This window comes from Cyanidioschyzon merolae, chromosome 1 (genome assembly GCF_000091205.1).
Source record: "Cyanidioschyzon merolae strain 10D DNA, chromosome 1, complete genome".
NCBI lineage: Eukaryota > Rhodophyta > Bangiophyceae > Cyanidiales > Cyanidiaceae > Cyanidioschyzon > Cyanidioschyzon merolae.
This window is the reverse complement of record NC_010127.1, coordinates 206,444-231,029: the sequence shown is the minus strand read 5'-3', so window position 1 is coordinate 231,029 and position 24,586 is coordinate 206,444. Positions and strand designations below refer to the sequence as shown.

General features: G+C 51.4%; 7 protein-coding genes and 2 non-coding genes across 9 annotated transcripts; 3 read left to right on the top strand and 6 right to left on the bottom strand.

Moving 5' to 3' along the window:
* Positions 1 to 1,886: 1,886 nt before the first annotated feature.
* CYME_CMA074C (hypothetical protein) lies at positions 1,887 to 3,002 on the bottom strand (the record flags this gene model as incomplete). Its single annotated transcript, XM_005535011.1, has 1 exon — positions 1,887 to 3,002. One exon carries the CDS (start codon positions 3,000 to 3,002, stop codon positions 1,887 to 1,889), a length of 1,116 nt encoding a protein of 371 aa, XP_005535068.1.
* Positions 3,003 to 3,049: 47 nt separating this feature from the next.
* On the bottom strand, positions 3,050 to 5,205 carry CYME_CMA073T. Its single transcript, XR_002461197.1, has one exon. It is a non-coding gene; the product is annotated as a hypothetical transcript (transcript).
* Positions 5,206 to 5,354: 149 nt separating this feature from the next.
* On the top strand, positions 5,355 to 8,495 carry CYME_CMA072C (probable nuclear exosomal RNA helicase MTR4; the record flags this gene model as incomplete). The annotated part of the gene is made up of 1 exon (XM_005535010.1): positions 5,355 to 8,495. The coding sequence occupies one exon, from the start codon at positions 5,355 to 5,357 to the stop codon at positions 8,493 to 8,495; it is 3,141 nt and encodes a 1,046-aa protein (XP_005535067.1).
* Positions 8,496 to 8,674: 179 nt separating this feature from the next.
* Positions 8,675 to 10,479, bottom strand: CYME_CMA071T. The gene has a single exon (XR_002461196.1). It is a non-coding gene; the product is annotated as a hypothetical transcript (transcript).
* A 2,773-nt stretch (positions 10,480 to 13,252) lies between these two features.
* On the top strand, positions 13,253 to 13,771 carry CYME_CMA070C (hypothetical protein, conserved; the record flags this gene model as incomplete). The annotated part of the gene is made up of 1 exon (XM_005535009.1): positions 13,253 to 13,771. The coding sequence occupies one exon, from the start codon at positions 13,253 to 13,255 to the stop codon at positions 13,769 to 13,771; it is 519 nt and encodes a 172-aa protein (XP_005535066.1).
* A 47-nt stretch (positions 13,772 to 13,818) lies between these two features.
* On the bottom strand, positions 13,819 to 14,568 carry CYME_CMA069C (hypothetical protein, conserved; the record flags this gene model as incomplete). Its single annotated transcript, XM_005535008.1, has 1 exon — positions 13,819 to 14,568. The coding sequence occupies one exon, from the start codon at positions 14,566 to 14,568 to the stop codon at positions 13,819 to 13,821; it is 750 nt and encodes a 249-aa protein (XP_005535065.1).
* A 1,989-nt stretch (positions 14,569 to 16,557) lies between these two features.
* Positions 16,558 to 17,619, bottom strand: CYME_CMA068C (hydroxymethylglutaryl-CoA lyase, mitochondrial precursor; the record flags this gene model as incomplete). Its single annotated transcript, XM_005535007.1, has 1 exon — positions 16,558 to 17,619. One exon carries the CDS (start codon positions 17,617 to 17,619, stop codon positions 16,558 to 16,560), a length of 1,062 nt encoding a protein of 353 aa, XP_005535064.1.
* A 1,544-nt stretch (positions 17,620 to 19,163) lies between these two features.
* CYME_CMA067C (mitochondrial ribosomal protein L32, precursor) lies at positions 19,164 to 19,529 on the top strand (the record flags this gene model as incomplete). The annotated part of the gene is made up of 1 exon (XM_005535006.1): positions 19,164 to 19,529. The coding sequence occupies one exon, from the start codon at positions 19,164 to 19,166 to the stop codon at positions 19,527 to 19,529; it is 366 nt and encodes a 121-aa protein (XP_005535063.1).
* Positions 19,530 to 19,956: 427 nt separating this feature from the next.
* Positions 19,957 to 23,508, bottom strand: CYME_CMA066C (DNA repair protein SMC6; the record flags this gene model as incomplete). Its single annotated transcript, XM_005535005.1, has 1 exon — positions 19,957 to 23,508. One exon carries the CDS (start codon positions 23,506 to 23,508, stop codon positions 19,957 to 19,959), a length of 3,552 nt encoding a protein of 1,183 aa, XP_005535062.1.
* Positions 23,509 to 24,586: the final 1,078 nt, after the last annotated feature.

Genomic DNA, 24,586 nt, shown 5'->3' with positions numbered 1-24,586 from the left:
GCCGGCTTTTTCTACTAATACTTCTGTTCCTTGTCTATTATATCTGGCTTTCAACTTGCCGGTCTCTCCTGTAACTCCATCTCCGTTTTTTGTGGTCAAAGGATGTTGATGTAAGCGTTAAAGTCACTATTTCGCTGCTCCCGACCGCTGTCAACACATTCCATGCACAGGCGAATAGTGCAATCTACGCTCCGCGAGCCATTTTCATCTTCTTCAAATACATCCACGCTGGGTCCTTCACGGCAAAGACTTTTGGCTGTGATAAAGCGTTCTCATACTTCCATTGCACCTCCTTCTCCTAATGCTACTCTGTAGCGCGTGTACGCTTACATCACTGCTCGGTGCACACTTTCGAGGGGAACTGAAGATCCTCATTGACGCCCTTCGTCGTTCCCGCGAGCGGCGACATTCCCTATGCAAACGAGCATCTTCTAGGCGATGCTCTCAGTGAGCATTCCGGCTGCTGGACATGCAAGTTTGCAACGTTCTATTCGACAGAGGATTTGTGGAACGCGATGATGCGCATTATGAAACAAGTACCGAAAGGAAAATCCAGGATGGAGAACAATGCGCGGAACATTGATCCGTCTACATTCTCTTTGTGCAGCGGAGTAATGTACTTTAGAGTATAAATGATTTCAGCGACGACTGAAGCCAAAGTCCAAGATCCAGTCTCCTGCAAACAGAAGAGATGCGAGACTCTAGGAACATATTTCAAGAGAGATATTGTGCGGCTGTGGAATGCCGATTCCTCGTTCGTACCAAAGAGATGATGAATCGTGCATTGAACGGAATCTATTATGTGACGTGAGAAGATCAGCGAACATTCGGCGTGAGCGTCCGAAGAAGTCGTCAAGAGCGGACATCGAGTATTTTTCGTCGGCTATCCAGTGGCGCGAAATGCTACGTCCACCAGTTGCCTGAGACATAAAGATTGAAAACTTGACGAATGCGTGATTTTAGCAGTATTCTCGTAGGGATGGAGAAGCGGCGAGGCTTGCTCGTGTGAATTGGATAATGACATCGATTCTTTACGCACCTTTTATTCAATGACGCTGCGAATCATCCTGATTCCAGTGGCGAATCGAATCCCTGACGCAAAGAATCGAAGGAGCGACACCGAAAAGACGAGCGAGAAACCCAAACACTGCAAGCGAATCCGTAGACCTTTAATTCTGCACTTCGAACGTCGAAGCTATACATCGAAAAATCGGAAAACATCGAAAGGCAAGAACAAAGCGCGCAATCCAGTATCCCATTTCAATCTCACATGCGATCAGGGAACAGCGGGTACGGTAATGCGCTGTTACTCGTTCCTGGGTCCCGGGGGCTCAGAGCCAGGAATATACGTGTTGTCCTTATCCAGAAAGGGCGAGCGTCCGTAGCAATGTGTGTTGCGCAATCTGCAGATGTATTTCGTCGGGCTTCTGAAAGAGTCATTTAGAGTGCTGCAAACCATTCCAGCGCAACGCGCCAAGCAACAACAGTGCCGCATGATTGAACGATCATCAGCAGAGGTACGCCAAAATGGGTACAGCGGATTTCCTGTCCACTGTGGCCCTTGTCCCGCATGAAAACAAGTTTCAAAGCCTTCCATATATGGCGCACGATAGCGCTAGCGGTATGCATCTATCCTTCTCACGCATGGAACGCTCTATGACTGGAAACGCGACAAGCCAGTATGTTTATGCCTGTCACAAAGCAAACATGCAGGCGCCGCGTTCAACTTTACGGGGCGTTGTCTGGAAAACGCTGATTTGTCGACTCGAACAACGAGCGTAAAGGCAACATGATAAGCATGCATCCCGGAATCCATGAGACGTTTGGCAGCGGTAGCCCGTTCACATTGGTTCATCGTGCTGGGCATGTCGAGTTTCCAGTTGCAGTCAAACGTCTAGATCCTCGTCGCTTGAGATTTCGGGGTCACTACCCGGCTCATCCGCTTCGGCATTTTCAAAAATTACAAAACCTTCAGGACTTTTGATAATCGCATCTGCCGTGCTCTCATCAAAATGCTCAAATGGCAGTTTTAGGCGCGATCGCGAGCGTTCCTCCCGCTCCGAAAGAGAAACTCGGAACGGCAAAGATGTAAGGAAGCTCTCGAGCGGCTCTGCCTTCGTTTCCGTGGATGGTTGAAGATTGGCCACACTGCCCATCTTTGCGTTCGAGTTCACTTCAACCGGCTCAGTGTGGACGGTAGCAGCGTATGGCTCCAATCTGGCCCCCGGGGATGCCTTGGAAAACACACCGCGCGCGTCATACAGACAGGGCAGTGTGTCCAGCTGCGAGGCCCATTCGACAACGCTTAGCTGCTTCCCGCTCAGCCGCCATAAATGCTCTCCCTCCGTACTACATTCGAAACCGTAGTGAACGCATCGGCCACGCAGCGGCACCCGAGTCCATCCAACAAAACAAGACTTTGATATGAAAGTCCAGCAGCTCGTCGCATTCGATCGCAAGCTATCACATATACATCCATGAAATTCAAGAGGTCGGATAGCCATCACTATTGTCAGGTTCTGTGGTGGTTTCTCAAACAGTAAAGCCGGAAGCAGGAGCGAGTCCAAGAACTCCGATCGCCTGCACAAGTTTGGACTCAGGGATACCAGCACCAATATGGTGTGCGCCGTGTCCTTTAGGTCCTCTCTGGTGACGCTCTTCGTGAATACAAGTCTATCATTTGCAAGCCGTCGTATCTTGGGTGGTACCAAACACTCTACGCATTGGTCAGCGCACCAGAAGATGAGCCGGGCGTCACCCGGCGTCGGCGGGGAGCACGACGCGCTCGAACCTGCTGCAGGAAAGCCTTTCTCCGCGAGTGCTGCGTGCTCGGTGCACAGGTAGGTGGCAAAATGCCGAACGAGTCCATAAGTAAGAGCTGAATAGCAACCAGTCGTCGAACTGCTTCTCCAGTCAAACTCAAAAAGGTGAAACTGGCCTCGCTCGAGCACCTTCGTCCAGAACTGCAGCGCCTCAATTTTTCCTTCTTCCTTCCCTTTCATCCTTTATAAGACGGAAGAGACGCCTCGTTTGCACGAAATGCACTAAACAGCTTTTATGATGCAGAGTTTTCCGAATGAGTAGGGTGCCTGAGTCTCGCCATGAACCACGTCAACGTTGAATATATGAAAGCATATCAGAGGCTTGCACCGCGAAAGGGCCTAACGCAAAATTGACTCTACGACCCCACCGTCTGAGCCGGCTACCGTCAGCAGGCAGGGTTGCGAGTTCCGGCTGCAACACTAAGAACTGTGCCCGTATTCCATCTTTTGTGACATATCAAACAATGCCATCCGCTGAGAACGTTCCCTCTAAGGATGGAAATATCCGCCATGCAGAGCAGAGAACATCATTGCAGGTTGTGCACGGTAACGAGACAATATGCATTACTTGTCAGCTGGATCAGACGAGGCTCTATCCATCCCGCGAATCAATGCAGCTTGCTCCACAACTCCGCTTTATTCGAAGATCAGCAACCCATACTGTATATTAAACGGATAAAGGCCGTTTCTGAGCGGGAAAAATGCTCGCTTCTTTCCGCCAGATACCACAAGTAAGTCAGTTATTGCATCCAGATGAGAAACGAGCACGCAATGTCATTCCAGGTCTCCCGATGCTCTCCCCAGTGTACATGTGCGAAGTGCAGCACTGCTTCAGATGTGAAGTTTGCGCATGTGCGCGTACCCACCGAGGTTTGTTGCAGCTACACTCATAGAGCTTTTCCCCATGCACGTTTGCGTTCCGAAAACATTGAGATGGAACGTCTTCCTCAACTGAGGTTCTCGGTACAGCATGTCGTGACACCAACCGGCGTTATGCCCACAGCAGTAAATTCTGGAAAGCCTGTACCTACTCTACCTTTCTACTTTTGTCCGTTGTTTATCGTAGGTAATCTGCAATATGAAGGTTTCCTGTAGACTGCGGGAAGGTCGAGAAGGCGCTTTCCCCTACGCTGAGGCGCGCCAGACAATAACCCCTTGAAATCTACGAGTCAGTACATCCGCGTTAACCTGGTCGATGAACCACCTGTGTCGAAGCCTTCATCCTGAGCAGCGCACATCCAAAAGAGAACATAGCATTCTCTGCCTAGCAGATTCTCTCCACGGGGATCAAAGCCACTCCATACGTTTCCTGAATCGTACACTCAGAGAGGCACCAGTGCGCGCAGATCCCCTACCCCGTCACACGAGCGGAGAGCAGGAGATGCGGGTAGACAAAGCGCAAAGCACGCTCTTAGACTCCAGCGTCCCGCGCTGAACGCTGCACTATCGACGTCGCAGTGAGGCGCGAAAGCTTACCTCTGCAGGGATACGTCTTCGTCTCGCTCGATGCGACCTTATTCTAGAGAACTGGCAGACCTGACTAGGGCTACTCAGGGAGGCGCACACAGCTGTTCGTAAAGAAGAGCCACGCGAGCATTCCGACAACACCTTCTCGAGCGACGATGTTATCCAGCGGTCGCCTACACGTTCCCAAAAGTACAGCACCGCTCAACACTGCGTCCTCCGTCGACGCACGCTCACTGACTTCTCCTTCGCATATCCTTCTATTCAGCGCTTCGATAACGTCGGTCGCCATCAATCACACGCGGTCAAGCCGTACGCAGTTGAGGCAGGTGTCGAGCTGCTCTGCGTGCCAGGCTGTCCTCTGGTTCAATCCACTACAAAGCGTGTGCTCTCTTGTCAAACGCCATTTTACGCTCGCGGGTCTCAAGACGAGTGGTTCCCAGCCGTCGAACCGGAGGTCTCCGACTGATAGATCGCTGCCCGCACCCGCCATGAGCTGCCCTGTGCCCCGCTCCAGAGCGTACGTGAGCGAGCAAAGATCATATGCGCACTACCTCTGGCAGGAGTACATGAGACCGTGCTGGGATCGCCGAAGCCCTCGGCTGTAGGGAGGCAAGCAGCGCGCTTGCGCCAGCTTGCTCAACCGGTTGGAATGGTAATGACCGTCCCACTCGCGCTTCCTTAGCGCGTGAAACGACCTGCCTCGCACCCAAGCCGCAGAGGTTCTCAGGTCCGGGCCGAGGTGATATTTCACGCTGTATACAGAGTTTCGAGGCCTTCCTTCTCATATAAGAAACAGCCAACCATATAATTCTCACCTGGTGACGTTGTTTCGCGCAGGAGATTTCTTGCTGTCCTCAGATATTTTGCCATAACAAGCCCTTTCCCAGAAACAGAGATACTTATTCGTATGCATATGAGCAGCGAATCTGGGGCGTAATAGCGTCGGGCTTCGTGCACAGAGAATTGTGTTTGAGACTCGATTTCATCAGGCGCTGTTCAAACTCGCTTTGTGTTTGGTGTTAAAGTTGGCACGAACCTACGAGTCCTCTGCGCTTTTACAGAATAATGAGAAAAAAAGTACACGCCAAGCAGGTGCTAGGCTCAGAAGCTGAACAGAAGCGCTCAACGACAGCGACCAAGCGTCGCGAAGCACAGCACGGCTCCAACTCGTGGGTCCCGCACCGTGCTCGTCGCGATGGAAATAGGAAGCGCTTTCGTCCGGCTGCTCAGCATGCATTGGATCCAACCGGCTCAAAGGTCGAGTCTGATCCGCCCTGGATTGGGCAGAGCGCGGCGGAGCTGCGGCTCAAACACCCTCTGCTCAGTGGCTCGCGGCCGAGGACGCTGACGCTTGAAACCCTGACAGAAACCGGCAAAACCTCTCTTTCAGAGCCTTCCCAAGCTGACGCTGTGATAGATGATCTGAGCGTGCTCGACCTCTCCACAGGTAGTCGTTGCGCGTGCGTCCATACTGTGTCTATTCCAGCGTCACTCTCTGAATATGATTCTTCTAAGCTGTCTGTTTGGCCACCGAAAGGACGCCCCCCAGCGAAAGAATTCCCGTTTGCTTTAGACTTGTTCCAGATTGAAGCTTGCAAATGCTTGGAAGCGGGAGAATCTGTCATGGTTGCAGCGCATACCTCAGCCGGAAAGACTGCCATTGCAGAATACGCTATTGCGCTCTCGCTTCGTGAGCATCGTCGGGTCATCTATACCTCGCCAATTAAGGCTCTAAGCAACCAGAAATATCGAGAATTTCAAAGCGAATTCAATGATGTTGGTCTCATTACGGGTGATGTGACGCTGAACCCAAATGCGAGCTGTTTGATCATGACCACTGAGATTTTGCGATCCATGTTGTACAGGGGCTCCGATGTTGTTCGAGAGGCCGCTTGGGTCATCTTCGACGAAGTTCATTACATGCGCGATCGTGAGCGTGGCGTCGTCTGGGAGGAGAGCATTATTCTGCTTCCAGACAGTGTTCGCTTCGTCTTCCTTTCGGCAACAATTCCGAACGCCGAAGAATTTGCCGAATGGATTGTGGCACTCCATCAAGCCCCCTGTCATACAGTTTATACCGAAAAACGACCCGTGCCGCTTCGCCATTTCGCGCTTTCCAATCAGGAAGACCGACTCGTTTTGTTAAAAGACGAGGGCGGCAGATTCTATCGCAAAAATTTCGAACGAATCCGGAAGGATTTAAGGATTGATCGATTTCGCGGACCGAGCAGAGGCCGCACCCTCTCGAATGCGGAGTTTCGGAAAATCATTCGGTTTGCAATCGATCAGGACTTGCAGCCAATGATTGTTTTCTCGTTCAGCCGCAAGGATTGTGAAGCTCTGGCGCGCTGCATCTCTGGAATGGACCTGAATGGCGAGGAAGAGAAAGCACTCGTCGAAAACGTCTACCAGAATGCAATGGCGACGTTGAACTCGCAAGACCAACAGCTGGACCAGATCGGCACGATGCTCGAAATGCTGAAACGAGGCGTTGGTGTTCATCATTCAGGTTTGTTTCCCATTGTTAAGGAAATCGTCGAGATTCTGTTTCAGGAGGGTCTCGTGAAAGTTCTGTTGGCTACAGAAACATTTTCCCTGGGACTGAACATGCCTGCGCGGATGGTTTTCTTCACTGCGTTGAAAAAGTTCGACGGGCGCAATGTGCGGTACATCACGAGTGGCGAGTACATCCAAATGTCCGGCCGTGCTGGGCGCAGAGGTCTGGATGAGCGGGGCATTGTGATTCTGAGACTGGAAGATGACACCAACGAGGATTGCCTGCGTCGAATCCTCTCTGGTCGTCCGGACGAGTTGACCAGCGCTTTCCGCCTTGGCTACAATATGCTACTGAATTTACAACGGTCAGAGGAGTCTCGTCCGGAGCAAATTATGGTCCGGTCCTTCGCCCAATTTCAGGCAGTGAAACGGGCGGAAAACGCGGTTGCGGAATTGGAAAACCTAGAGGCCGAAATGAAGCAAATGCACTTTACACACGAAGAAGAAGAGGTGGAGCAATTCTACAAATTGAATCAGAGATTAGCTGAAATAGACCGGAACATATCACGCTACTACCGGTGCGAGAATGTTGACTTATTTTTGAAGAATGGTCGGCTTCTGAAACTACGGGATGACCAGCACTGGTCCGTCGTTATGGATCCAAAATGCTGCGGCCTTCCGAATAAGACACACGGATTTTCCGTATTCCGAAGAAAAGTCGACGGTGTATGGCGTCTACAAAACTTGCAACGCTCACTGATCCAGTTGATATCGGCGGTTTGCATCGAAATGCCCGAAACAGTCGATACAGAAATGAGTCGCTCCATCATCAGCGAACGCGTGCAGTCGGCAGAGCGCCATTACGCCTCGGTTGGCGGCGGCTTGCCGCTCTTGGACCCGATTTACGACTTTGGCATTCGGGAAAAAAGTTTGCGTGCGTTGATGCACGAACGCCGATGCTTAGTGCAGGAAATGCGCAAGTGCGCTGCATCGAAACCCGAGTTACATGAGGATATCAAACTCTATGGGCTGCGTCTCCAACTTGCTCCACAAGCGGAGAAAATCCAGAGGGACTTACGTGTCAGAAGTCATCTTATTCATGCTGCCGAGCTCGAAGCGATGAATCGGGTTCTTCACGCGCTCGGTTACCTCGACGAAAACAAACAGCTCTCTCCCAAGGGCCGCGTATGCTGCGAGATCAGCGCAGCAAACGAACTCATCTTGACTGAATGCATCTTCGAAGGCATCCTCAGGGACATGCCAGAGCCCCTGATACCGGCCATTCTGAGCGGTTTTGTGCTGGATGAGAAAGCCAAAGACAGCCAAATGGCTGTAGCAGAAGATGCGGATATCAGAGAACATTTGCAAAAGGTACAGCAGGATATTCACCGCGTCGTGGGCCGTATTGCCCGAGTCCAAAGAGACGCCGGTCTGCGATGGGAATACGTTTGTGAGGAACCAAACTGGGACCCCAACATCATTTCCGCTATTCATGCGTGGTGCAAAGGCCAGCCATTCTCTGAAGCCTTGAAACTTGCGAAAGTTTTTGAGGGAAGTCTCATACGCTGCATGCGCCGGGTCGATGAGGTCCTCCAGCAGCTTCGTAACGCGGTTGATTCAGTAGGCGACGCAGCTCTGAGTGCCAAGTTTGCCCAGAGCAGTGCACTACTTCATCGAGATATAGTTTTCGCTGCGTCTCTATACTTGTAAAGGAGCTACAAACGCTGCTTCACGTTGATGAGCACGGCATCAACCGGAATCGGCTGCAGTAGTGCGGTCTGCAATAGAACACTGTTGGCAGCAACTCTTTCGAAAAGAAACTATCCAAAATTCCATGCTACTTCCGTCACTGAGCGGATGATTCCAGAAGGTATGCGCCGCTCATCAAAGCTCGCTGAAAGAAACTATCCACTTACAAGTTGCAACTGCGCTAAAAGAACAGAAACTAGCCACTATCTAGCAACTAGATAACAACTGCTTTCGTATTCTATGGTAGGCTGTAAAAGGTGGTAGAGACTTCCGCATTTTCAAAACTGTTCCTTCTCGGCGGAAGGTCCCGCGAGAAGGACGAGTCTGCCAGGTTCGTGCTCGGTGCACCTCTGCAGTGTTGGCTGCAGTTGCGAGACCTGAACAGCAACTCCGCAACGCACTTTATTCCGGGACTAGGGGTGCTAAAGCAGTGTCCGGGCGTCGCCCTGATCGCGGTGGTCTCTTAGCATATCGCCTCGTGCTGCTGCATGCAGAAAGTGCGTATGCACAGATTCCAGGCTCTCACAATAATGATAAATCCCGATCCTGTGACTAGCGAACCGTGCGTCGAGCGGACGCCCTCAGTGGTATAGCAGAGCCGTACTGTCTCCATGCTGCATCCGCTGCGGCGGGCGATTACGACAGGCTCTGTACACAATCGAATGTTCAAAACAATCTGTGCATCCTAGACGAATTCTGGGTCATGATACTTGAAGATGCGGAACACCATTATGGACACTTTCTTGAAAGCCAACATCCATCCCGCTGTATGGGATCCGTGGTCAGTGGTAATGTCTTGTCAAAAATTTAAGCGCGCAGTTACCTCGATGGAGAAAGTGTTGGAAAGCCTCTACCTACTCTAACTTTCTACTTTTGTCCGTTGTTTATCGTAGGTAATCTGCAATATGAAGGTTTCCTGTAGACTGCGGGAAGGTCGAGAAGGCGCTTTTCCCTACGCTGAAGCGAGCCAGACAATAACCCCTTGAAATCTACGAGTCAGTACATCCGCGTTAACCTGGTCGATGAACCACCTGTGTCGATGCCTTCATCCTGAGCAGCGCACATCCAAAAGAGAACATAGCATTCTCTGCCTAGCAGATTCTCTCCACGGGAATCAAAGCCACTCCATACGTTTCCTGAATCGTACACTCAGAGAGGCACCAGTGCGCGCAGATCCCCTACCCCGTCACACGAGCGGAGAGCAGGAGATGCGGGTAGACAAAGCGCAAAGCACGCTCTTAGACTCCAGTGTCCCGCGCTGAACGCTGCTCTATCGACGTCGCAGTGAGGCGCGAAAGCTTACTTCTGCAGGGATGCGTCTTCGTCTCGCTCGATGCGACCTTATTCTAGAGAACTAGCAGACCTGACTAGGGCTACTCAGGGAGGCGCACACAGCTGTTCGTAAAGAAGAGCCACGCGAGCATTCCGACAACACCTTCTCGAGCGACGATGTTATCCAGCGGTCGCCTACACGTTCCCAAAAGTACAGCACCGCTCAACACCGCGTCCTCCGTCGACGCACGCTCACTGGCTTCTCCTTCGCATATCCTTCTATTCAGCGCTTCGATAACGTCGGTCGCCATCAATCACACGCGGTCAAGCCGTACGCAGTTGAGACAGGTGTCGAGCTGCTCTGCGTGCCAGGCTGTCCTCTGGTTCAATCCACTACAAAGCGTGTGCTCTCTTGTCAAACGCCATTTTACGCTCGCGGGTCTCAAGACGAGTGGTTCCCAGCCGTCGAACCGGAGGTCTCCGACTGATAGATCGCTGCCCGCACCCGCCATGAGCTGCCCTGTGCCCCGCTCCAGAGCGTACGTGAGCGAGCAAAGGTCATATGCGCACTACCTCTGGCAGGAGTACATGAGACCGTGCTGGGATCGCCGAAGCCCTCGGCTGTAGGGAGGCAAGAAGCGCGCTTGCGCCAGCTTGCTCAACCGGTTGGAATGGTAATGACCTTCGAGTCGCGTCGCATGATGGTGGCAGTGTATGGTACTGAAGGGGCTGCGGCGCGCATTTGCAGCACGCCTGCGCTTTCCATGAGAGCGTACCACGACACCCGGGATCGATTCTGCAAGATTCACGTCGATATGTTGAGAGCGACGCACACGCGCGTCTTGAGTACCGGTGTTCGCTGACACAGATAGAGAACATTGTCGTGAAGCATAGACGGATGCATGAGGTGGTGTTCGATGTGCTGACGGAGTGTCCGACTGCGTTGCAATCGAAGGCGAGAGGTTTTCTCTGGTGGGCGTGAGCTTGCCCCGCAACGTGCTCGAGCACTTTCGTAAACCGAGGCATGAACGCATCGACCAACCGCGGGAAGCGGCTCGGGCTTCCGTAGCGCCAAACGGCTATGTGTCTATCGAAATGTCGAAGCCATCTTTCGGTACGAATTTGGGGTGCGATGCTGAAACGCTGGAGCCTAGCGATGCAAAACATCAGTGGCTCGGGGAGATGGCAGTGGATGCATGCCTGGAGTAGGGCACGCGGATCATCCAGTCAGAAATCCAGAAAGGCTGGTGCCCGATATATGAACGTCGAGCAAGATTTTGCTGGGTAATCGGTGAAACTTCGCGGTGCTCCATTATTCGAGAGTACCGAGCAATGATCTGTATTCTATTCACCCCACATTCTCCGTATCCGGGGGAAAATCTCCGCATTCCCTGACCCTGAAGGCTGAATCCTGGCTTTTTGCGTGAGAAATGAATGCCGAACCTTCCGAGACAAATCCCGCAGTGTTATTCAAATCGCTTGGGGCATGGGACAAGGATTTCACGGTCGAATGGTGAGGAAAACGCCCTTCTACATCCATTAGAGAAATATAAGACCTTATACACAAGTGCGGAAATACATAAATCGCACCTGGCTCATCTTTTCAGATCTTCAATGGAGCCTTTTTTCGATTAAATATCATCAAAGAACATAGCTCCGTACCTCCAAAGCAAGGAGAATGGAGACGAATTGGGAAAGAAATCAGGGAAAGCGGGCCTAGCAGCTGTTATCTTTTTTCGAGGCACATGCGGCATCCTACTTTTATCGAACAAGTTTAATTTTTGGAAAAACAGTTTCTTCAACCTACAGAAGGGAAAGCCCAACCCTTTTTATCTACGGGGAATCATTTGTTATTGGGTGTCTAGGGTTTCATGGTGTGATGTCCAAGTCCGCATGTTTTGCTTCACCAGCGCCAGAACGAAAAGGGGCTCCGAAATCTTCGCGGTGTTCCCACATTTCGATTTTTGCCAAACTTTATGTTTTCATAGAAAGCCTCGACATTCGAACTCCAGCGACCAGGGCGTGTGGATTCATACACAGTTTTAAGATTCTTGGCCGCATTTCCGGAGTGACTCATTCGACTTTTTGCCGTCAGAATTTGTTACATCGTGAGCATTGCGATTATTCGCGACGCTTTCGAACAAATTTCCGTAAAATATTCGATATCATTATTCAATTCACAGGTAGAAGCCTCCACTCACCGTCGTTCCTTGCTTGTGGCATGCTCAAATCACACACTTCTGAAGTTCTGATCTTTCTGTCCAAGGCAACCCATGGGCGGATCCATTCGCGTCGCTAAATGAAACAGGAAAAGAATCCAGAGTCGTCCCTTGACGACTGTTTCACAAGCTCATGCCGAAATTGCATTATACTCGTCATGCAAAATAATCGATTCCGTTACAGACCCCAATTACCCTCGTTCTGGAGTCATCGAAGAAACGGGAATCGGCACTGACATAGTACCTCTTACGGAATATGCTCTTAGAGGCTCCTGCCTCTTCTATATTGAATGAATGTGTTCTTCGACTCGCAGTTCAGGCGTCGTAGATATCGCTTCCGGTAGAGATTTAGAAATCTTTTTGTACGAATGGAGCCCTCACCGAAAGGAATTTTTCGATTTTCTCCAGCTTGGATTTTCCTTTCGGTCTTCTTTTCATCATGTACAATATCCCATTCAATAAATCCTCTATGGAAAGGAACAGCGTGCCCTTGAACGAGCACCAGACAGAATAATAGCATTGGGGATCGCTAATAAGAAGCTCGTGACCAAAATGTACGTCACCGTGCTGGAAACAGAGTGGCGCATCGAGCGGTGCCTATAGTATTAGTAAATGACATCTACAAAGCGATGAAGCGGTCTTCCTGCGCCACAGGCAGACTTCAGAAGAGGCGGTATTTTGGACAAAAAAAGACAGTATGACCACGACCAAACCCCACGACTGCGACGTGCGTACCGCGGCTTTGAACAAAGAAGATGAGAATATCAAGCGAAGCGTAGATCGTGACCTCCCTCTGTGCATGAGATGCGTCGGCTTCAACCCAAAATTTCGCCACCAGAGCCTGAACGTTGCCGTTATCCTCTTCCGGTAGCTGGCAACGGAGCTTGCGAGAAAGGAGACACCCGCGTACTTAGTGCCTGAAATATGCGAGGAAAAGGCAGCATTCGCAGAGAAAGCCAGCAAAGGCGGGTCATAGCGGCAATGGAAAGAGACCCAAACTCTAATGTGCACGCGCAAGCTAGCTGAATGGACTCGTACCAGTTTATTCTCATGTTGCTGTAAAGCCAGTGGCGTGAGAATCTAGTTCAATCCTGACTTCCAGCGCGCGATTGCAAAGCGTTCAGGAGGTGCACGCTTTGCGCACAGCCAGCTCAAACAAATTCGCTGTTGTTGTCGAGCTTTTCGAGTAGCGTTCGCCACCGCCAGTTCCAGTTTGTGAGACTAGTTATGTTTACAGTAGTTGTTCCAGATAAGGCGAAGGTTTTTCATAAGGAGCGCAGCAAACTTTACTGTTCGGTTTCAACGCTTCCTCGCGTGGGTGTCCCGCGCAGTGCTCTCCCTGGGCGTGCTTTGGTTCCGTCTCGAGCTGGGAGAGTGCTGCATGCTTCGCCCTCTGAAGTTTACAACTCCAAACGAAGCCGGCTCGGCCGGCTGCGCGCCACGATGACGGAGACTGTAAAAATTGTTACCCTTGTCTATGCGGCCGTTATGGCAGTAGGTGGGGTGGGTGCTTATGCGCGCACCAAGTCAAAGGCTAGTATTATTAGCGGCTTAGGTGCCGCGGTACTCCTTGGGGTGGCATACTCACAATCATCAATAGCCCTTGCGCTTGGCGTTTCCCTTGTGTTGACTGTCGTGTTCGGGATCAGATATGCCAAAACGAGGAAAGTCATGCCAGCCGCTATCCTTGGCAGCGTGTCTGCCGCAGTCGCGATCTTCTTAGCCATAGCCCTAACTAGTGCATAAACACCGCGTAAGGCACAAACTGGTTCACTGCTCCGAGTGCTTTGAGCTCATGATTCGAGTTCGATATGAACTTCATTACGTTTTGTCCAGGGAAGTGACCAGGGCGGATTGTACCGTGCTAGCCACCATACTGCATCATCCAAGGATGCCGGATCTCCTTTCATCCGAATCTGGTCCACCTTCAGAGCAGCAAAAAGTTCCTCTGCCTGTGTCCTTGACCGGCGCATGTCTGTGTTTCCGCTAAAAATAGCCACGGCAACCTTTCGCGGTGGAATCTGGACCAGATGGACACGCTCGTCAAGTGGCTTCGGAGCGCTTTCAACGGAGCTGTATTTGCTTGGCAGATAAAAAGCCATGACGCCACCTTCTTCGGTCTTCATTGCGCCAGACTGACCGCGCAACCCTCCTGCTGAACTGCGAGAACCGCTTTCTGTTGTGTCTGACGTGACTACCGGAGCTGTCATTGCAACCTTTTCAGCGCGGCTCACAACAGGCGCCGTCATGGCAATTTTCTCTGGTTGGTTAACCACTGGTGAAGTCATAGCGATGGATTCAGCCCGCTCGCCGCTCACAGCAACATTTGCAGGTTTTCCGATCGCACCAATATAGCTTGCTAGTAGCCGGAACCCGGTACTGTCAAGCTTGTTGCCTTTGTGCTCTTGACCCGCGAAAACTTCTGAGGCACGAACCTCCGCAGCCACCAAAGGACCGTACTTTCGTATCTCGTAGCTATCAGTGCGTTTCAGAAGCTCAAATTGCGGTGTTTCTACCGCTATTTTGCCTAAAACAGACCCCATCGTTACTGCCGTTGCCTGGCCTCCAGGAGTCCAACCCTGTCCGATGTATCAATGAGGCAGCGACATCTTCGCGCACGCACCTACTGCCAGATTTTTCGGGACGGATCAGGAAACTGGACGCAGACTGGAGCAAGCACTGTGCAATTTTCCCAGTGGCTCCAACCTGTGAGACGTTATCGAAGGCGTATCTTCGTCGACACGAAATGGGTGACCCTGAACCCGAACAAGCCATATTCGTGAAGTATCGAACTTTTTGGGGTGTGCGATTCTCAAGAGATCGCTGCCTATGTTGCCGCTCGCAGAACGGCGTGACTCGGTCCCTAGTCCTGTATCATATCAGAATGGAAGGCTGAGCTGCTCGCTCTGTCCCTGCTTTGAGATTTGTATCCGATTTTTCGGATGAGCAAAGTCAACATTTCGTATGCATCAATTGGGGACTACGGGGGCATTCGTAATTTCAGTATTCGTAATCGCCGTTGCGGAGTGACTCCTTAAACGCTTCGCCGTTCGAATTCAAAACGGCACTGGAATCAGGACAATGGATGACGTCGCTGAAGAGCGATTCCAGCAGCAATGTTCTTCCTTATCCAAATCATAAGCGCAAGCATCAAACCGTTTCTTTCTTTCCTAGTAACATGTGCGCATCGCGCACTATTCAATTTTCGATCTCACTGATAAAAGGCAGCGTGTGGGTCAAACTACTCACGCCTCTGCATTAAATACAAAATAAATTTGACGTTGGCGACTGAATAATTATTCATATGCTGACTACAAATAATTCAGTAAGCTTCTCTCGTCGAATTAGCGATCATGTTTGAAAGCCGATATCACGTCTCTCTGTTGCCATCGTCGAACTCGAATTCCACAGCACTATGATAACTCTCGAGGGTTATGCTACCAGAGGCTTCACTCTCTTAATTATGCATGGAAATTGGTTCTGGACTCGGGCCTGATTCATCCCAGAGATCACTTCAAGTGTAGAGTGCGTCACCACTTTAGAAGAGCGAAGCGTTGACGGATCGATATTTCTCGACTTGCTCTCCAGCCTTAACATTCCTTTCTAAAAATGCTCCGTAATAGATTGTATCGCGTTCTAAAAAAACCTCTGTTGAATTGAATAGCGTGCGCTTGCTTGTGCAGCGGACAGAGTATTCGCCGTTGGGATCGCTCAGAATAAGCCCATGATCTTATGATTCGGCCCTGGTGCGGAAAACGGGGATGTTGTTGAGGCAGCCTTTCGGACCGTCAAGGACATTTAGGAAGCGGCGAAGCACGCGTAACGCGCCACTGTGCAACTGTTAGGAGAGGAGGTCTGGAGGGCATATTTGAACACTTTACCACTCTCTCATGTCGCCGTTGTACAGGGCACACCGAGCCTTTATACTAACAAGATAGAAACGCCGAGCGAAGTGCAGGTAACAACTTCCGCATGTGAAGGAGTTGAGTTGACAGCAGCTAGAAACGGCGTAATCTGGAATTTACTGCAGCCATCAATATCATTCGACTGCTGGCAATGGAGCCAGAGTTCCAGGAGAGAGCTGCGTGTACAACACTGGGGATGAGAGAGAGGAAAAGGAAGCAATCGCCGAAAATGCCGGCAAGGTCTGGTGCTGGTGCTATCTAGACGAAACCAAAACAGTACTTTTGACGTCAGACCTAGCGTAGTGGATCTATTTCATTTTAGTCTGAAATGGATATGGTTCACTTTATACGGGCATATGCGGCATACTTCAGAGTATGTTCAAAACCCAAACGTTCCACTATACAGAAACGCTTGCGCGCTAATCAACTGCTTCGAAAGGCAGCGATGCCATGACGCCTCGGCAGAAGAGGGTTCCTGACGCCTTCCGTTTGAGCGGCGAGTATGCGTAAAAGAACTTGGTCCTAGTACTTCGACCGCTCTTGCTATCAGGCAGGCCCTATTTGCGCCTGTCTGGCGCACCGCAAATTTCTAGAGAGATTATTGAAGCTATTCGCAAGAGAAGCAACCTATCCTTCGTCGCTGCGCTGCTTCCGCAAAAGGGCTAGAGCAGCTTTTGATCGTGTTTCACGCCCGAATTTCGCATTAATCCAGGCCCCTATGTTAGTGAGTTTCATTAGATCAACCCCCCTTTCGGCTCGTTCTAGGCCTTGCAATAGGTAGAGGACGTCCTCTGTGGCAACATTTCCCGTGGAGCCAGGTGCAAACGGACAACCGCCGAGACCCCCAACAGAGCTATCCACTACACAAATATCGTATTCTTCAATGGCACATAAAATGTTAGCAACGGCCATGCCATATGTATCATGGAAATGGACGGCGTACTTGCCAGCCGTTCTAGTCTCGTGACCAAAAAGTTCATCCAGAAGACGCCGCACATGAGCCGGAGTTCCCATGCCGAGCGTATCCCCGAGAGACACTTCGTAGCAACCCATCTCCAGCAGTGCGCTCGCAACTTGCCGTACATGAGCCGGGGATACGTCACCATCGAAGGGGCACATGAAAATGCATGAAACATACCCTCGAACTGAAAAGGCGTCGCGGTTAGGTTCCTGTTCCAGCCGGCGAAAGATAGTGTCCACCTTCTCGAGGCTCTCGCTTACAGAGCAGCCTAGGTTCCGTTGGCTGAACCCTTCCGTGGATGAAACAAAGACTGCAAAATCCTGACAGCCAGCGTTCAAAGCTCGCTCGAGATGCTTCTCGTTTGGCACCAAAACAGGAAAAGTTACGTGCTTCTGCACGGAGGTGGAAAGAGTAGCCTGTAGTCGAGCAATGACCTGCTCCGTTTGAGCCATTTGCGGTACTCGCTTTTCAGAGACGAAACTGCCAACTTCAACCTTGTGCAATCCAGCGTCGAGTACAAGGCGGCGTATAAGCTCCGTCCTGTCCTCAACCGGAAGAGGCCGCTCCGTCTGCAAGCCATCGCGTGGACCGACCTCGACGATTTGGACTGGCTTTTTCGCAGTGAGAGAAAAGTTAGAGAGTTGGTGCCGGGAGCCGGGATTATTCGACACAGAGTTCCGTCCAAAAACTGGACGCGAGTGGCGCAGACACCAAGTTAGCTTGTACATAGACGAACGGTCAGAGGTCCGTGAACGTTTCGCAGCCAGAGAGTATATTAATCTCCTCGCGCAGACGCCTCCCAGTCTTTTTGACCTGCAGCCTGCAATCGGCTTCAGTTTCTCCGTGTACAATTCGAGTCCGAGAGGCTGCCCCATGAAGTTCGCTCACGTTCTCCCCACGGGTCTCTTCTTCAGCACAACATATCATCTGGTATTTATGGCGGCGTCCAAGTTTCAATCCACGAATTCCACGTGTTTATTGCCTCTGATTGAACGCATCACATCAGGGATTCCTCGACCTCTCGAGCCCTCTGTGCAATTTGGTGCTCTGTCAGCTCTGGGTGCTTTTCTGTCGCCGAAGCGCCCCGCTCGCTTCGCTCCATCTTGACCTTATGAAGTGGATATCCCAGCCCGTCCTTTAATGTTTTAGAAACAGCGCACTTAACTATGCCGCCAGATGCGGACGGTAATTGACGGAGAAGGGTTTGCGGAAGAAAGACGAAATGTGCCCCGGTGTCACCGTGTGCTGAAGGCCTTAGCGATTTGCCTCGTGGAGCGATCACTACGTTTGCACGATAGAGAAGACCCTTCCGATGAGTTTCAACCACGTAGAGTACGCAGGAATGAACAGCAGCTCTACCCCTCGATAGAATCGACAAAAGCTTGAACGCTAGGGGAAGAGAGAAATGCCGCATTGTGCAACAGAACGACATCACCAGACGTCAGGCAAGAGTCATCAGTTATTCGATGTATTTGGTGCTGTTGTGGAAGCCGTCTCTTAGGGCGAAAATGAGGCCGCCACATGAATCCGTTCCAGCCGAAACAGATGATGTCCCATTTCTCAACGAGTTCGGTCGCACATATGACGGGCTCTTTCTATCCGAATACCCATATGAGCTCCGACTTTTTCGAGCGAATGACGTCTCATCGACTGGAAACGCAAACCGACTGTCCTGTGCTTAATAGCGATCGCGACGTTCCAGGTACGCTCTAGTTGCAATTTCGGTGCAAGATGGCCGTGAATGAAATCTGTCATTTCTTTGTAATTGTATCCGGGTGTTCCCAGGACCACAAGAACAAGCTGTTGAGAAGCAGAGACGCCAATGTCGGCTACTGTTGTCCCTTTTCCTTCCAATAAGACGATCAATGGGTCGTTTGCCACCATTGGCCCCAAGCACGCTTCACGAATATCGACTTTTGGCACAGAGCGCATATACTTGTTTCTTTCAGTGTTCCTCAACTATCTGAGTACTGCTGTGTGATTGGCCTGAAGAAGGAATGTATTCCTCCTTGCTCTGCGCAGTAAAGAGTATATATGTCCCAAAGGCAATTCGTCTATGATGTATGCGGTAGATTACCGAGTGGTTTGGATCACCTGCTCCACACTGACAAATGGTATTCGAGCGCATGCAGCGCTTGTGAAACAATTTTGAGCTGAACGATCATCGCGTACCTGCATTCCAAATAGGTTTGCTCGACGAAAGAATATAGCTTTACGCCTACAACCGCAAGGCTGGTTGTGGTTAGGGATACAGTTTTTGCCCCCGCACCCGATGCGATCGTTAATATCCTCGGCCCTGACTTGTTTCAGCGCACCGTGCCTTGAGACGTTTCGACTTGGGGCGCTGCTCGCTTGGGAGCGTTTAACGAATGTCGTGGTGGGCTCCGTCTGCTCGGAGCGGCCGTTTCTCCAGCACGTACTGCTGGCGGTTCCCAAGAAAAAAACGTCGCACTCTCGGAAGCGAATGCGCGCCAGCGGGAAGGGCTTGCGACCCTATCCGAACGTGCAACAGTGTCCGAACTGCGGGACATTCCACCTTCCACATCGGCTGTGCCCCGGCTGCGGTTTCGCGCCCGTCAAGCGATCGAACCGCCTCGCAGGCCTGGAGCAGGTGGCTTTTCAGATGAACCCTTGCTAGCGCACACAGTTTGTTTAGCCGATGAGGGTGTGGAGTTACGCTTACGTAACAGTCAAGGGTCATGAGCGCAAGTACTGGCACAGCAAATACTCAAGGCATTCCGCTCGTCCGCTGTCGAGTGCGCTCCGCGCCAAGGTGCCCCCGAAGAGCGATGAAAACCTACAATGGGAACCAGTCAAGCGCATCCCATCCGGCTGGTGGGGCAAAACGAAAAAGAGCTCACAACAATGCAGCGAGATGCTCAGGGTGTGGTGCGCATCGTCGAAAGTATCCATATCTTGGCAGCGCTCGCACATGCATTCGCATGCAAGCAAGCGGGATGAAAGACGCCGTTTATCGCTGAGGCCCTAGTAGTCTGCGGTAGATGACGAACTTTGTTGCTCCAGAGCACTGACCGTATGGAATTCCGTTCGTCTTCCGCCTACAGCTACTGCGGATCAGTGACATCTCCTGCGTTTGGGGCGAAATCGTCAAGAATTGTCTGTTGCACATTGTCTGTACCACGCACTGGCGGTACGAGTCGCACAACACGAACGCACTCAGGGTCAGCGCGCAGGTTTGGCAGCGTCAGCGGTGTTATGAAAACAAACTGACGCCTGCTCTCTCGCTTCGCAATGTCGATGAGCGTTTTGTACGCGACTCGTCGGTTTGCTTCGTCCATGAAGACGTCAAATTCATCCATGATGCGAAATGGCGCCTCCATGGCTTCACCGAGCGCGAGCATGAGCGCCAGTGTTGTGAAAGACCGTTCTCCGCCGCTGAGCGAGCGTAGGTCTTGGGCGAAGCACAATTCGCCCTCGTGCGTTCGGTGATGGCTGATTGCGACTCGTAAGCGCATTTCCTGGGATCGGTCATCGAACTTGATGCTTCCATAATGGCCTCGCATGTGGATATAGTAGCCGAAATAGGCGCTAACATGCTTCTGGATCTGAGCCCGGAGCTGAATAAACGACTTCACACGCTCGACGAGCCCGTCCTCAATGCGCTGCAGAAGTCTTTCTAGGGCGCCAAGCTCCGTCTTAATTGTATCATAAGACTGCTGCGCACGCTCATATCGCTCCTGTAACTGCAAAATCGAAAAGCCGTCCAGGCGTTTTTGCTCTGTCTGCACGCGTGATTCCAAGCTAGCGATCTCGATACGCAGTTCTTGTACTGGACGTATTTCGCATTCCAGCCGGGCACAGACTTGCAGCGCGTTATGCTCCTCCCGCCGCAGCTCGTTGCGCAAAGTCTCCAGCCTCGTCTCGAGGGCACCCAGATTCACCTGCTCCTTTTCAATGCCGCTGCGCAAAGCCTGGAGCTCCGCCTGCAGCTGTGCGTGCTCTGCCGCGAGAGTGCGGCAATTTTTCGCGAGTTCTCGTCGGCGCTCATCGAGCTCTCTTTCCATGCGGCGACGATCGCGATCTCTTGTCTCGATTTCGTTCTCTTTGTCCTTAGCCAATTTTATTTCATCTTCGTAGACTTGGAGCTGTTTCGAAATCGACTCGAGTTCTGCATCGATCGCCGCTACGCGTTCCTGATAGGCGTCCGGCAAAAATGCATCAGTGGTCTCATCCTCTCGGCTCTCTCGCAGGAGCTCGATGCGGTGTCTCTTCATGCGCTCCTCGTTTTCAAGACCAACCAAATCTTGAGCTATTTGCGAACGCCGCCTCTCAAGGTCGTCTACAGTATTCTTGCAATCTGTTTCGCGGACTTTCAGCAGTTCGTACTCCCGTCGCTCATTTTCGAGTAGCCTTTGCTTCAGTATTATCTGATGCTCGATATCGCCCGCCAGTTTCGGCGTGTACCTCGACGGATCAGGCCCTGCGCGGAATTGATTCGAGCCTCCAGCACCAACTTGCGCACGATCCCCACCAGCTGACCAACAGACTCGGGCGTTTCGGGGACGCAGCTCAAACGCGGCTCGCCGTGCATCCTCTGCCGTATCAAAAAGCAGATTCAGTTCTGTCTCTGCGTGGTCCATCAAGACGTTCTGCAGAACCTGTTCGTGGGCCTCTATTCGTATTTGTGAGTGGACAGTGATAAGCTCAGCTGGTGGCAACAGTTCTGCACGGGGACGATACAAAGGAGCGTCCATATCCTGTACCAGAATACGGGGAATAGGATACTTGCGCTGCTCTGCTAGCCTACGCAACGCTTCTGCGTCGGTGAGATTATGGACAACAAAAGCCGAAAGAACAGCCGCGGAGATAGAGAACTCAATAGGAAGCGTCCATTTGGGATCGCGTACCCGAAGAAACGATCCGAGAGGACCGATCGGTTTCCGACTAAAGATTTTCTGTTCCATGGCCCTTTCGACATCCGCCAAAAGTGCTGTGACATGTGGCCCACCAAAAATCACTCTTGGGTCCTGAGTGCTCTGTTGCAGTTCAACCAGGCTGCGTTCTGCTTGGCGCAGCGCACTTTCCCGTAACTGAAGGCGCGTGCGTAACTGAGCTTGATCGGCCCGCGCGGTTTCCAGTTGCGTTTCGAGCTGGTTCAACAAGCAGCGTTTCGTTTCCAGCAACGTCGATAGGCGGGCAATCTCGTCCATCAATTGTTGAAGCTGTTGGTGGTGCTGCACGAGTTGCGAGTCTGATGAGATGCTACGATGCCGAAGTTTTTCTTGTTCGGCGAGCACAGCATCACGCTCATCTTTGCGATTCGTCTGGATCGAGCTCAAACGCGCTCGCTGCTGCTCAAGGCGGCGAATCTCTGCGCGAACTTCTCGTAGCGCCGCCTCGACGTTTGTCTCCTCTGAGATATCTCGATTAATCATCTCATTGATCTCTCGCAGCTCTCGATTCCGATTATTAAGTTCATCAGATTTGGCACTAATCTCATTTTCAAGAAGTCCTAGGCGCCTTTCACCTTCATCGATTAGATTTTGAGCCTTATTTCTGTCCTCTAGAGCATGCGCCAAACGGTGCTCCGCCTCAGCGACAAGAGCCCAAGCGTAATGTTCTCTCAGACTCTTCAGCTCTTCTTCCAGATGTTCGATGCGTTGGGCTTCTTCGAAGGCTGCTTTTGCCGCATTAAGCTCCGTCTGCAAACGGGGTATCTCAGCTTCTTTCCGACCGTACATGCTTCGAATCTCAGCCGCCTGGTTGCGAACTTCCATAAGCGCGTCACGAACTTCACCGAGCTTCGTCGCCTCCATAAAGAATTTGTAGAGATCGGATGGTTTGCCACTAGAGAGAAACTCCTTCGACTTCTTCTGGGTTAAAATCGCGACAGGGTTGCTCACTTGAATCGAAAAGTGATCCATGATGGCCTCGAGCTCAAGCCGTGCGGAGCGCTCAGTCTGGACACGTCTGCCCTCAGCGTTGTGAAAGCTCCACTTGGAGACTCCAGTACGCGTCAAGCGACGTTGAATGACTATCGAGTCTCCGTACACGTCCGGTCGAAAGCGCCCGTCGACAGCATCCGTTTCGTCAGGCCGGTTCTTCAACCTAACTGCAACCAACCCCGAGCTTGCACCGATGCGTATGAGGTCTCTTGCACGTCGCCCACGGTCCGTGGACGTTGAGGAGGACCCAAACACGAGCTGAAGAGCCGCAACTATCGCAGACTTTCCCGAGCCGTTTGGTCCCGATATGATGTTGACGTTCGGGCCAAACTTGACTTCAAAGCAACGGTGGCACATAAAGTTCTCCAATCGGATCCATTCCAGAATTCCGTACTGCGCAAAGCTCCGAGCTCGACTCTGAACCGCTACGCTCACAGGGAACCGAGTTTCCACAGCCAACTCGCCCAGCTGCAACTGTGATGACGCCTGCGCAACAGGCTCGGGGAGCTGGGCTGCACCCACTGATTCGTCTTGTGACGGTGTCCGCCCGGAGGTACCTCCCCGCTCACGCTTGGAGCGAAAGTCAGCCAAACTACTGGTGTTAGTCCTCCGACGCTTTGCAGTACGCCGGGCACTCGCTGTCTGAGTTGCAGTCTGCTCACTTGGAGTACTTGGCCTTCCCCCTGTGGTCTCAGTGCCTAGTCTCGCCATGCGTAAACCGCAGTTAGATGAATGCAAATGCATACAGCGCGCCAAAAACGCGCGCTCGATCCAGCAGCACCACGATCTACATGTACCGGGAAATTATTCACAAGCCGCTCGCGCTGGCTGTTAGCTGGGCAGCGGAAGTATTAGTAGAGCAAAGAGCGCCCATCTTCGCTGCGCACTCGTAGACGGCATTTTTGTAACAGAGATCGACATCATTTTAGAGAAATATAGGAGAATATTGGGCGGGGAAGTCAAATAGTGCACGGACGAAAGACGAGGTGTTGAACAATCCTGTCTATGTGATTCTTTGTAAGCGACAACCCTATTGAGCGGCCGCTGGAGTTTATGTTTTCGCATTGTTCGATTATACATTCTCTAAGACCAGACATTTGACGCTCTTTGAGTACACACAGACTCGCCCACCATTTTTTCATCAAGAATTTTCATCTAGTGAGACGAACACCCTTTTATCCTGTAATAAGCGTTCGCGTTTCGGCATGAAGTCGATAAAACATTATTCGTAGCGCGTATGTGTCCATACAAGCTTGCTTTTCTGTTTGTCCTCTGATAGCCTTTCATCACGGTTCGTAGCGACGGTATTGATTCTTCGAACCCTGTTGCTTCTATGATAGTGCCTTCTAGAGAAGGTATTGAGTGGAATGAATCTACGAAGAAACAGTCTTATATGAAGGAGCTCTGTGAGTTCTATGTTTTCTTCATGGCGTCCAGAGTAGGCGCGCGGAGGAGATCAGGGCATTTGTCCGCTGTGCCTCGGATTCTTGACTGAAGCAAGTTTAGACGTTTTTTCGAAATAAGCAGTGATAGTAGAAAGCCTCCCCGCCACCTTTCTCCCATCTACGGGATACGTCCATTTTGGTTGCATATTCGTGATGAAAACAAAAAACGAAAGGGCAGGCTCGCACAGTTCTTCCCCAAAGCACTACATATAGTACAGTCGCGAAATTTTTGAAGAGTAAGAGTTGACAATGATGTTTGCAAAGACTGGGAACTTAAATTTTCTTCATCACCGTAAAAACATCACATATGGCAATTCATTACAAACCAGTTGTTAGCCACAAGA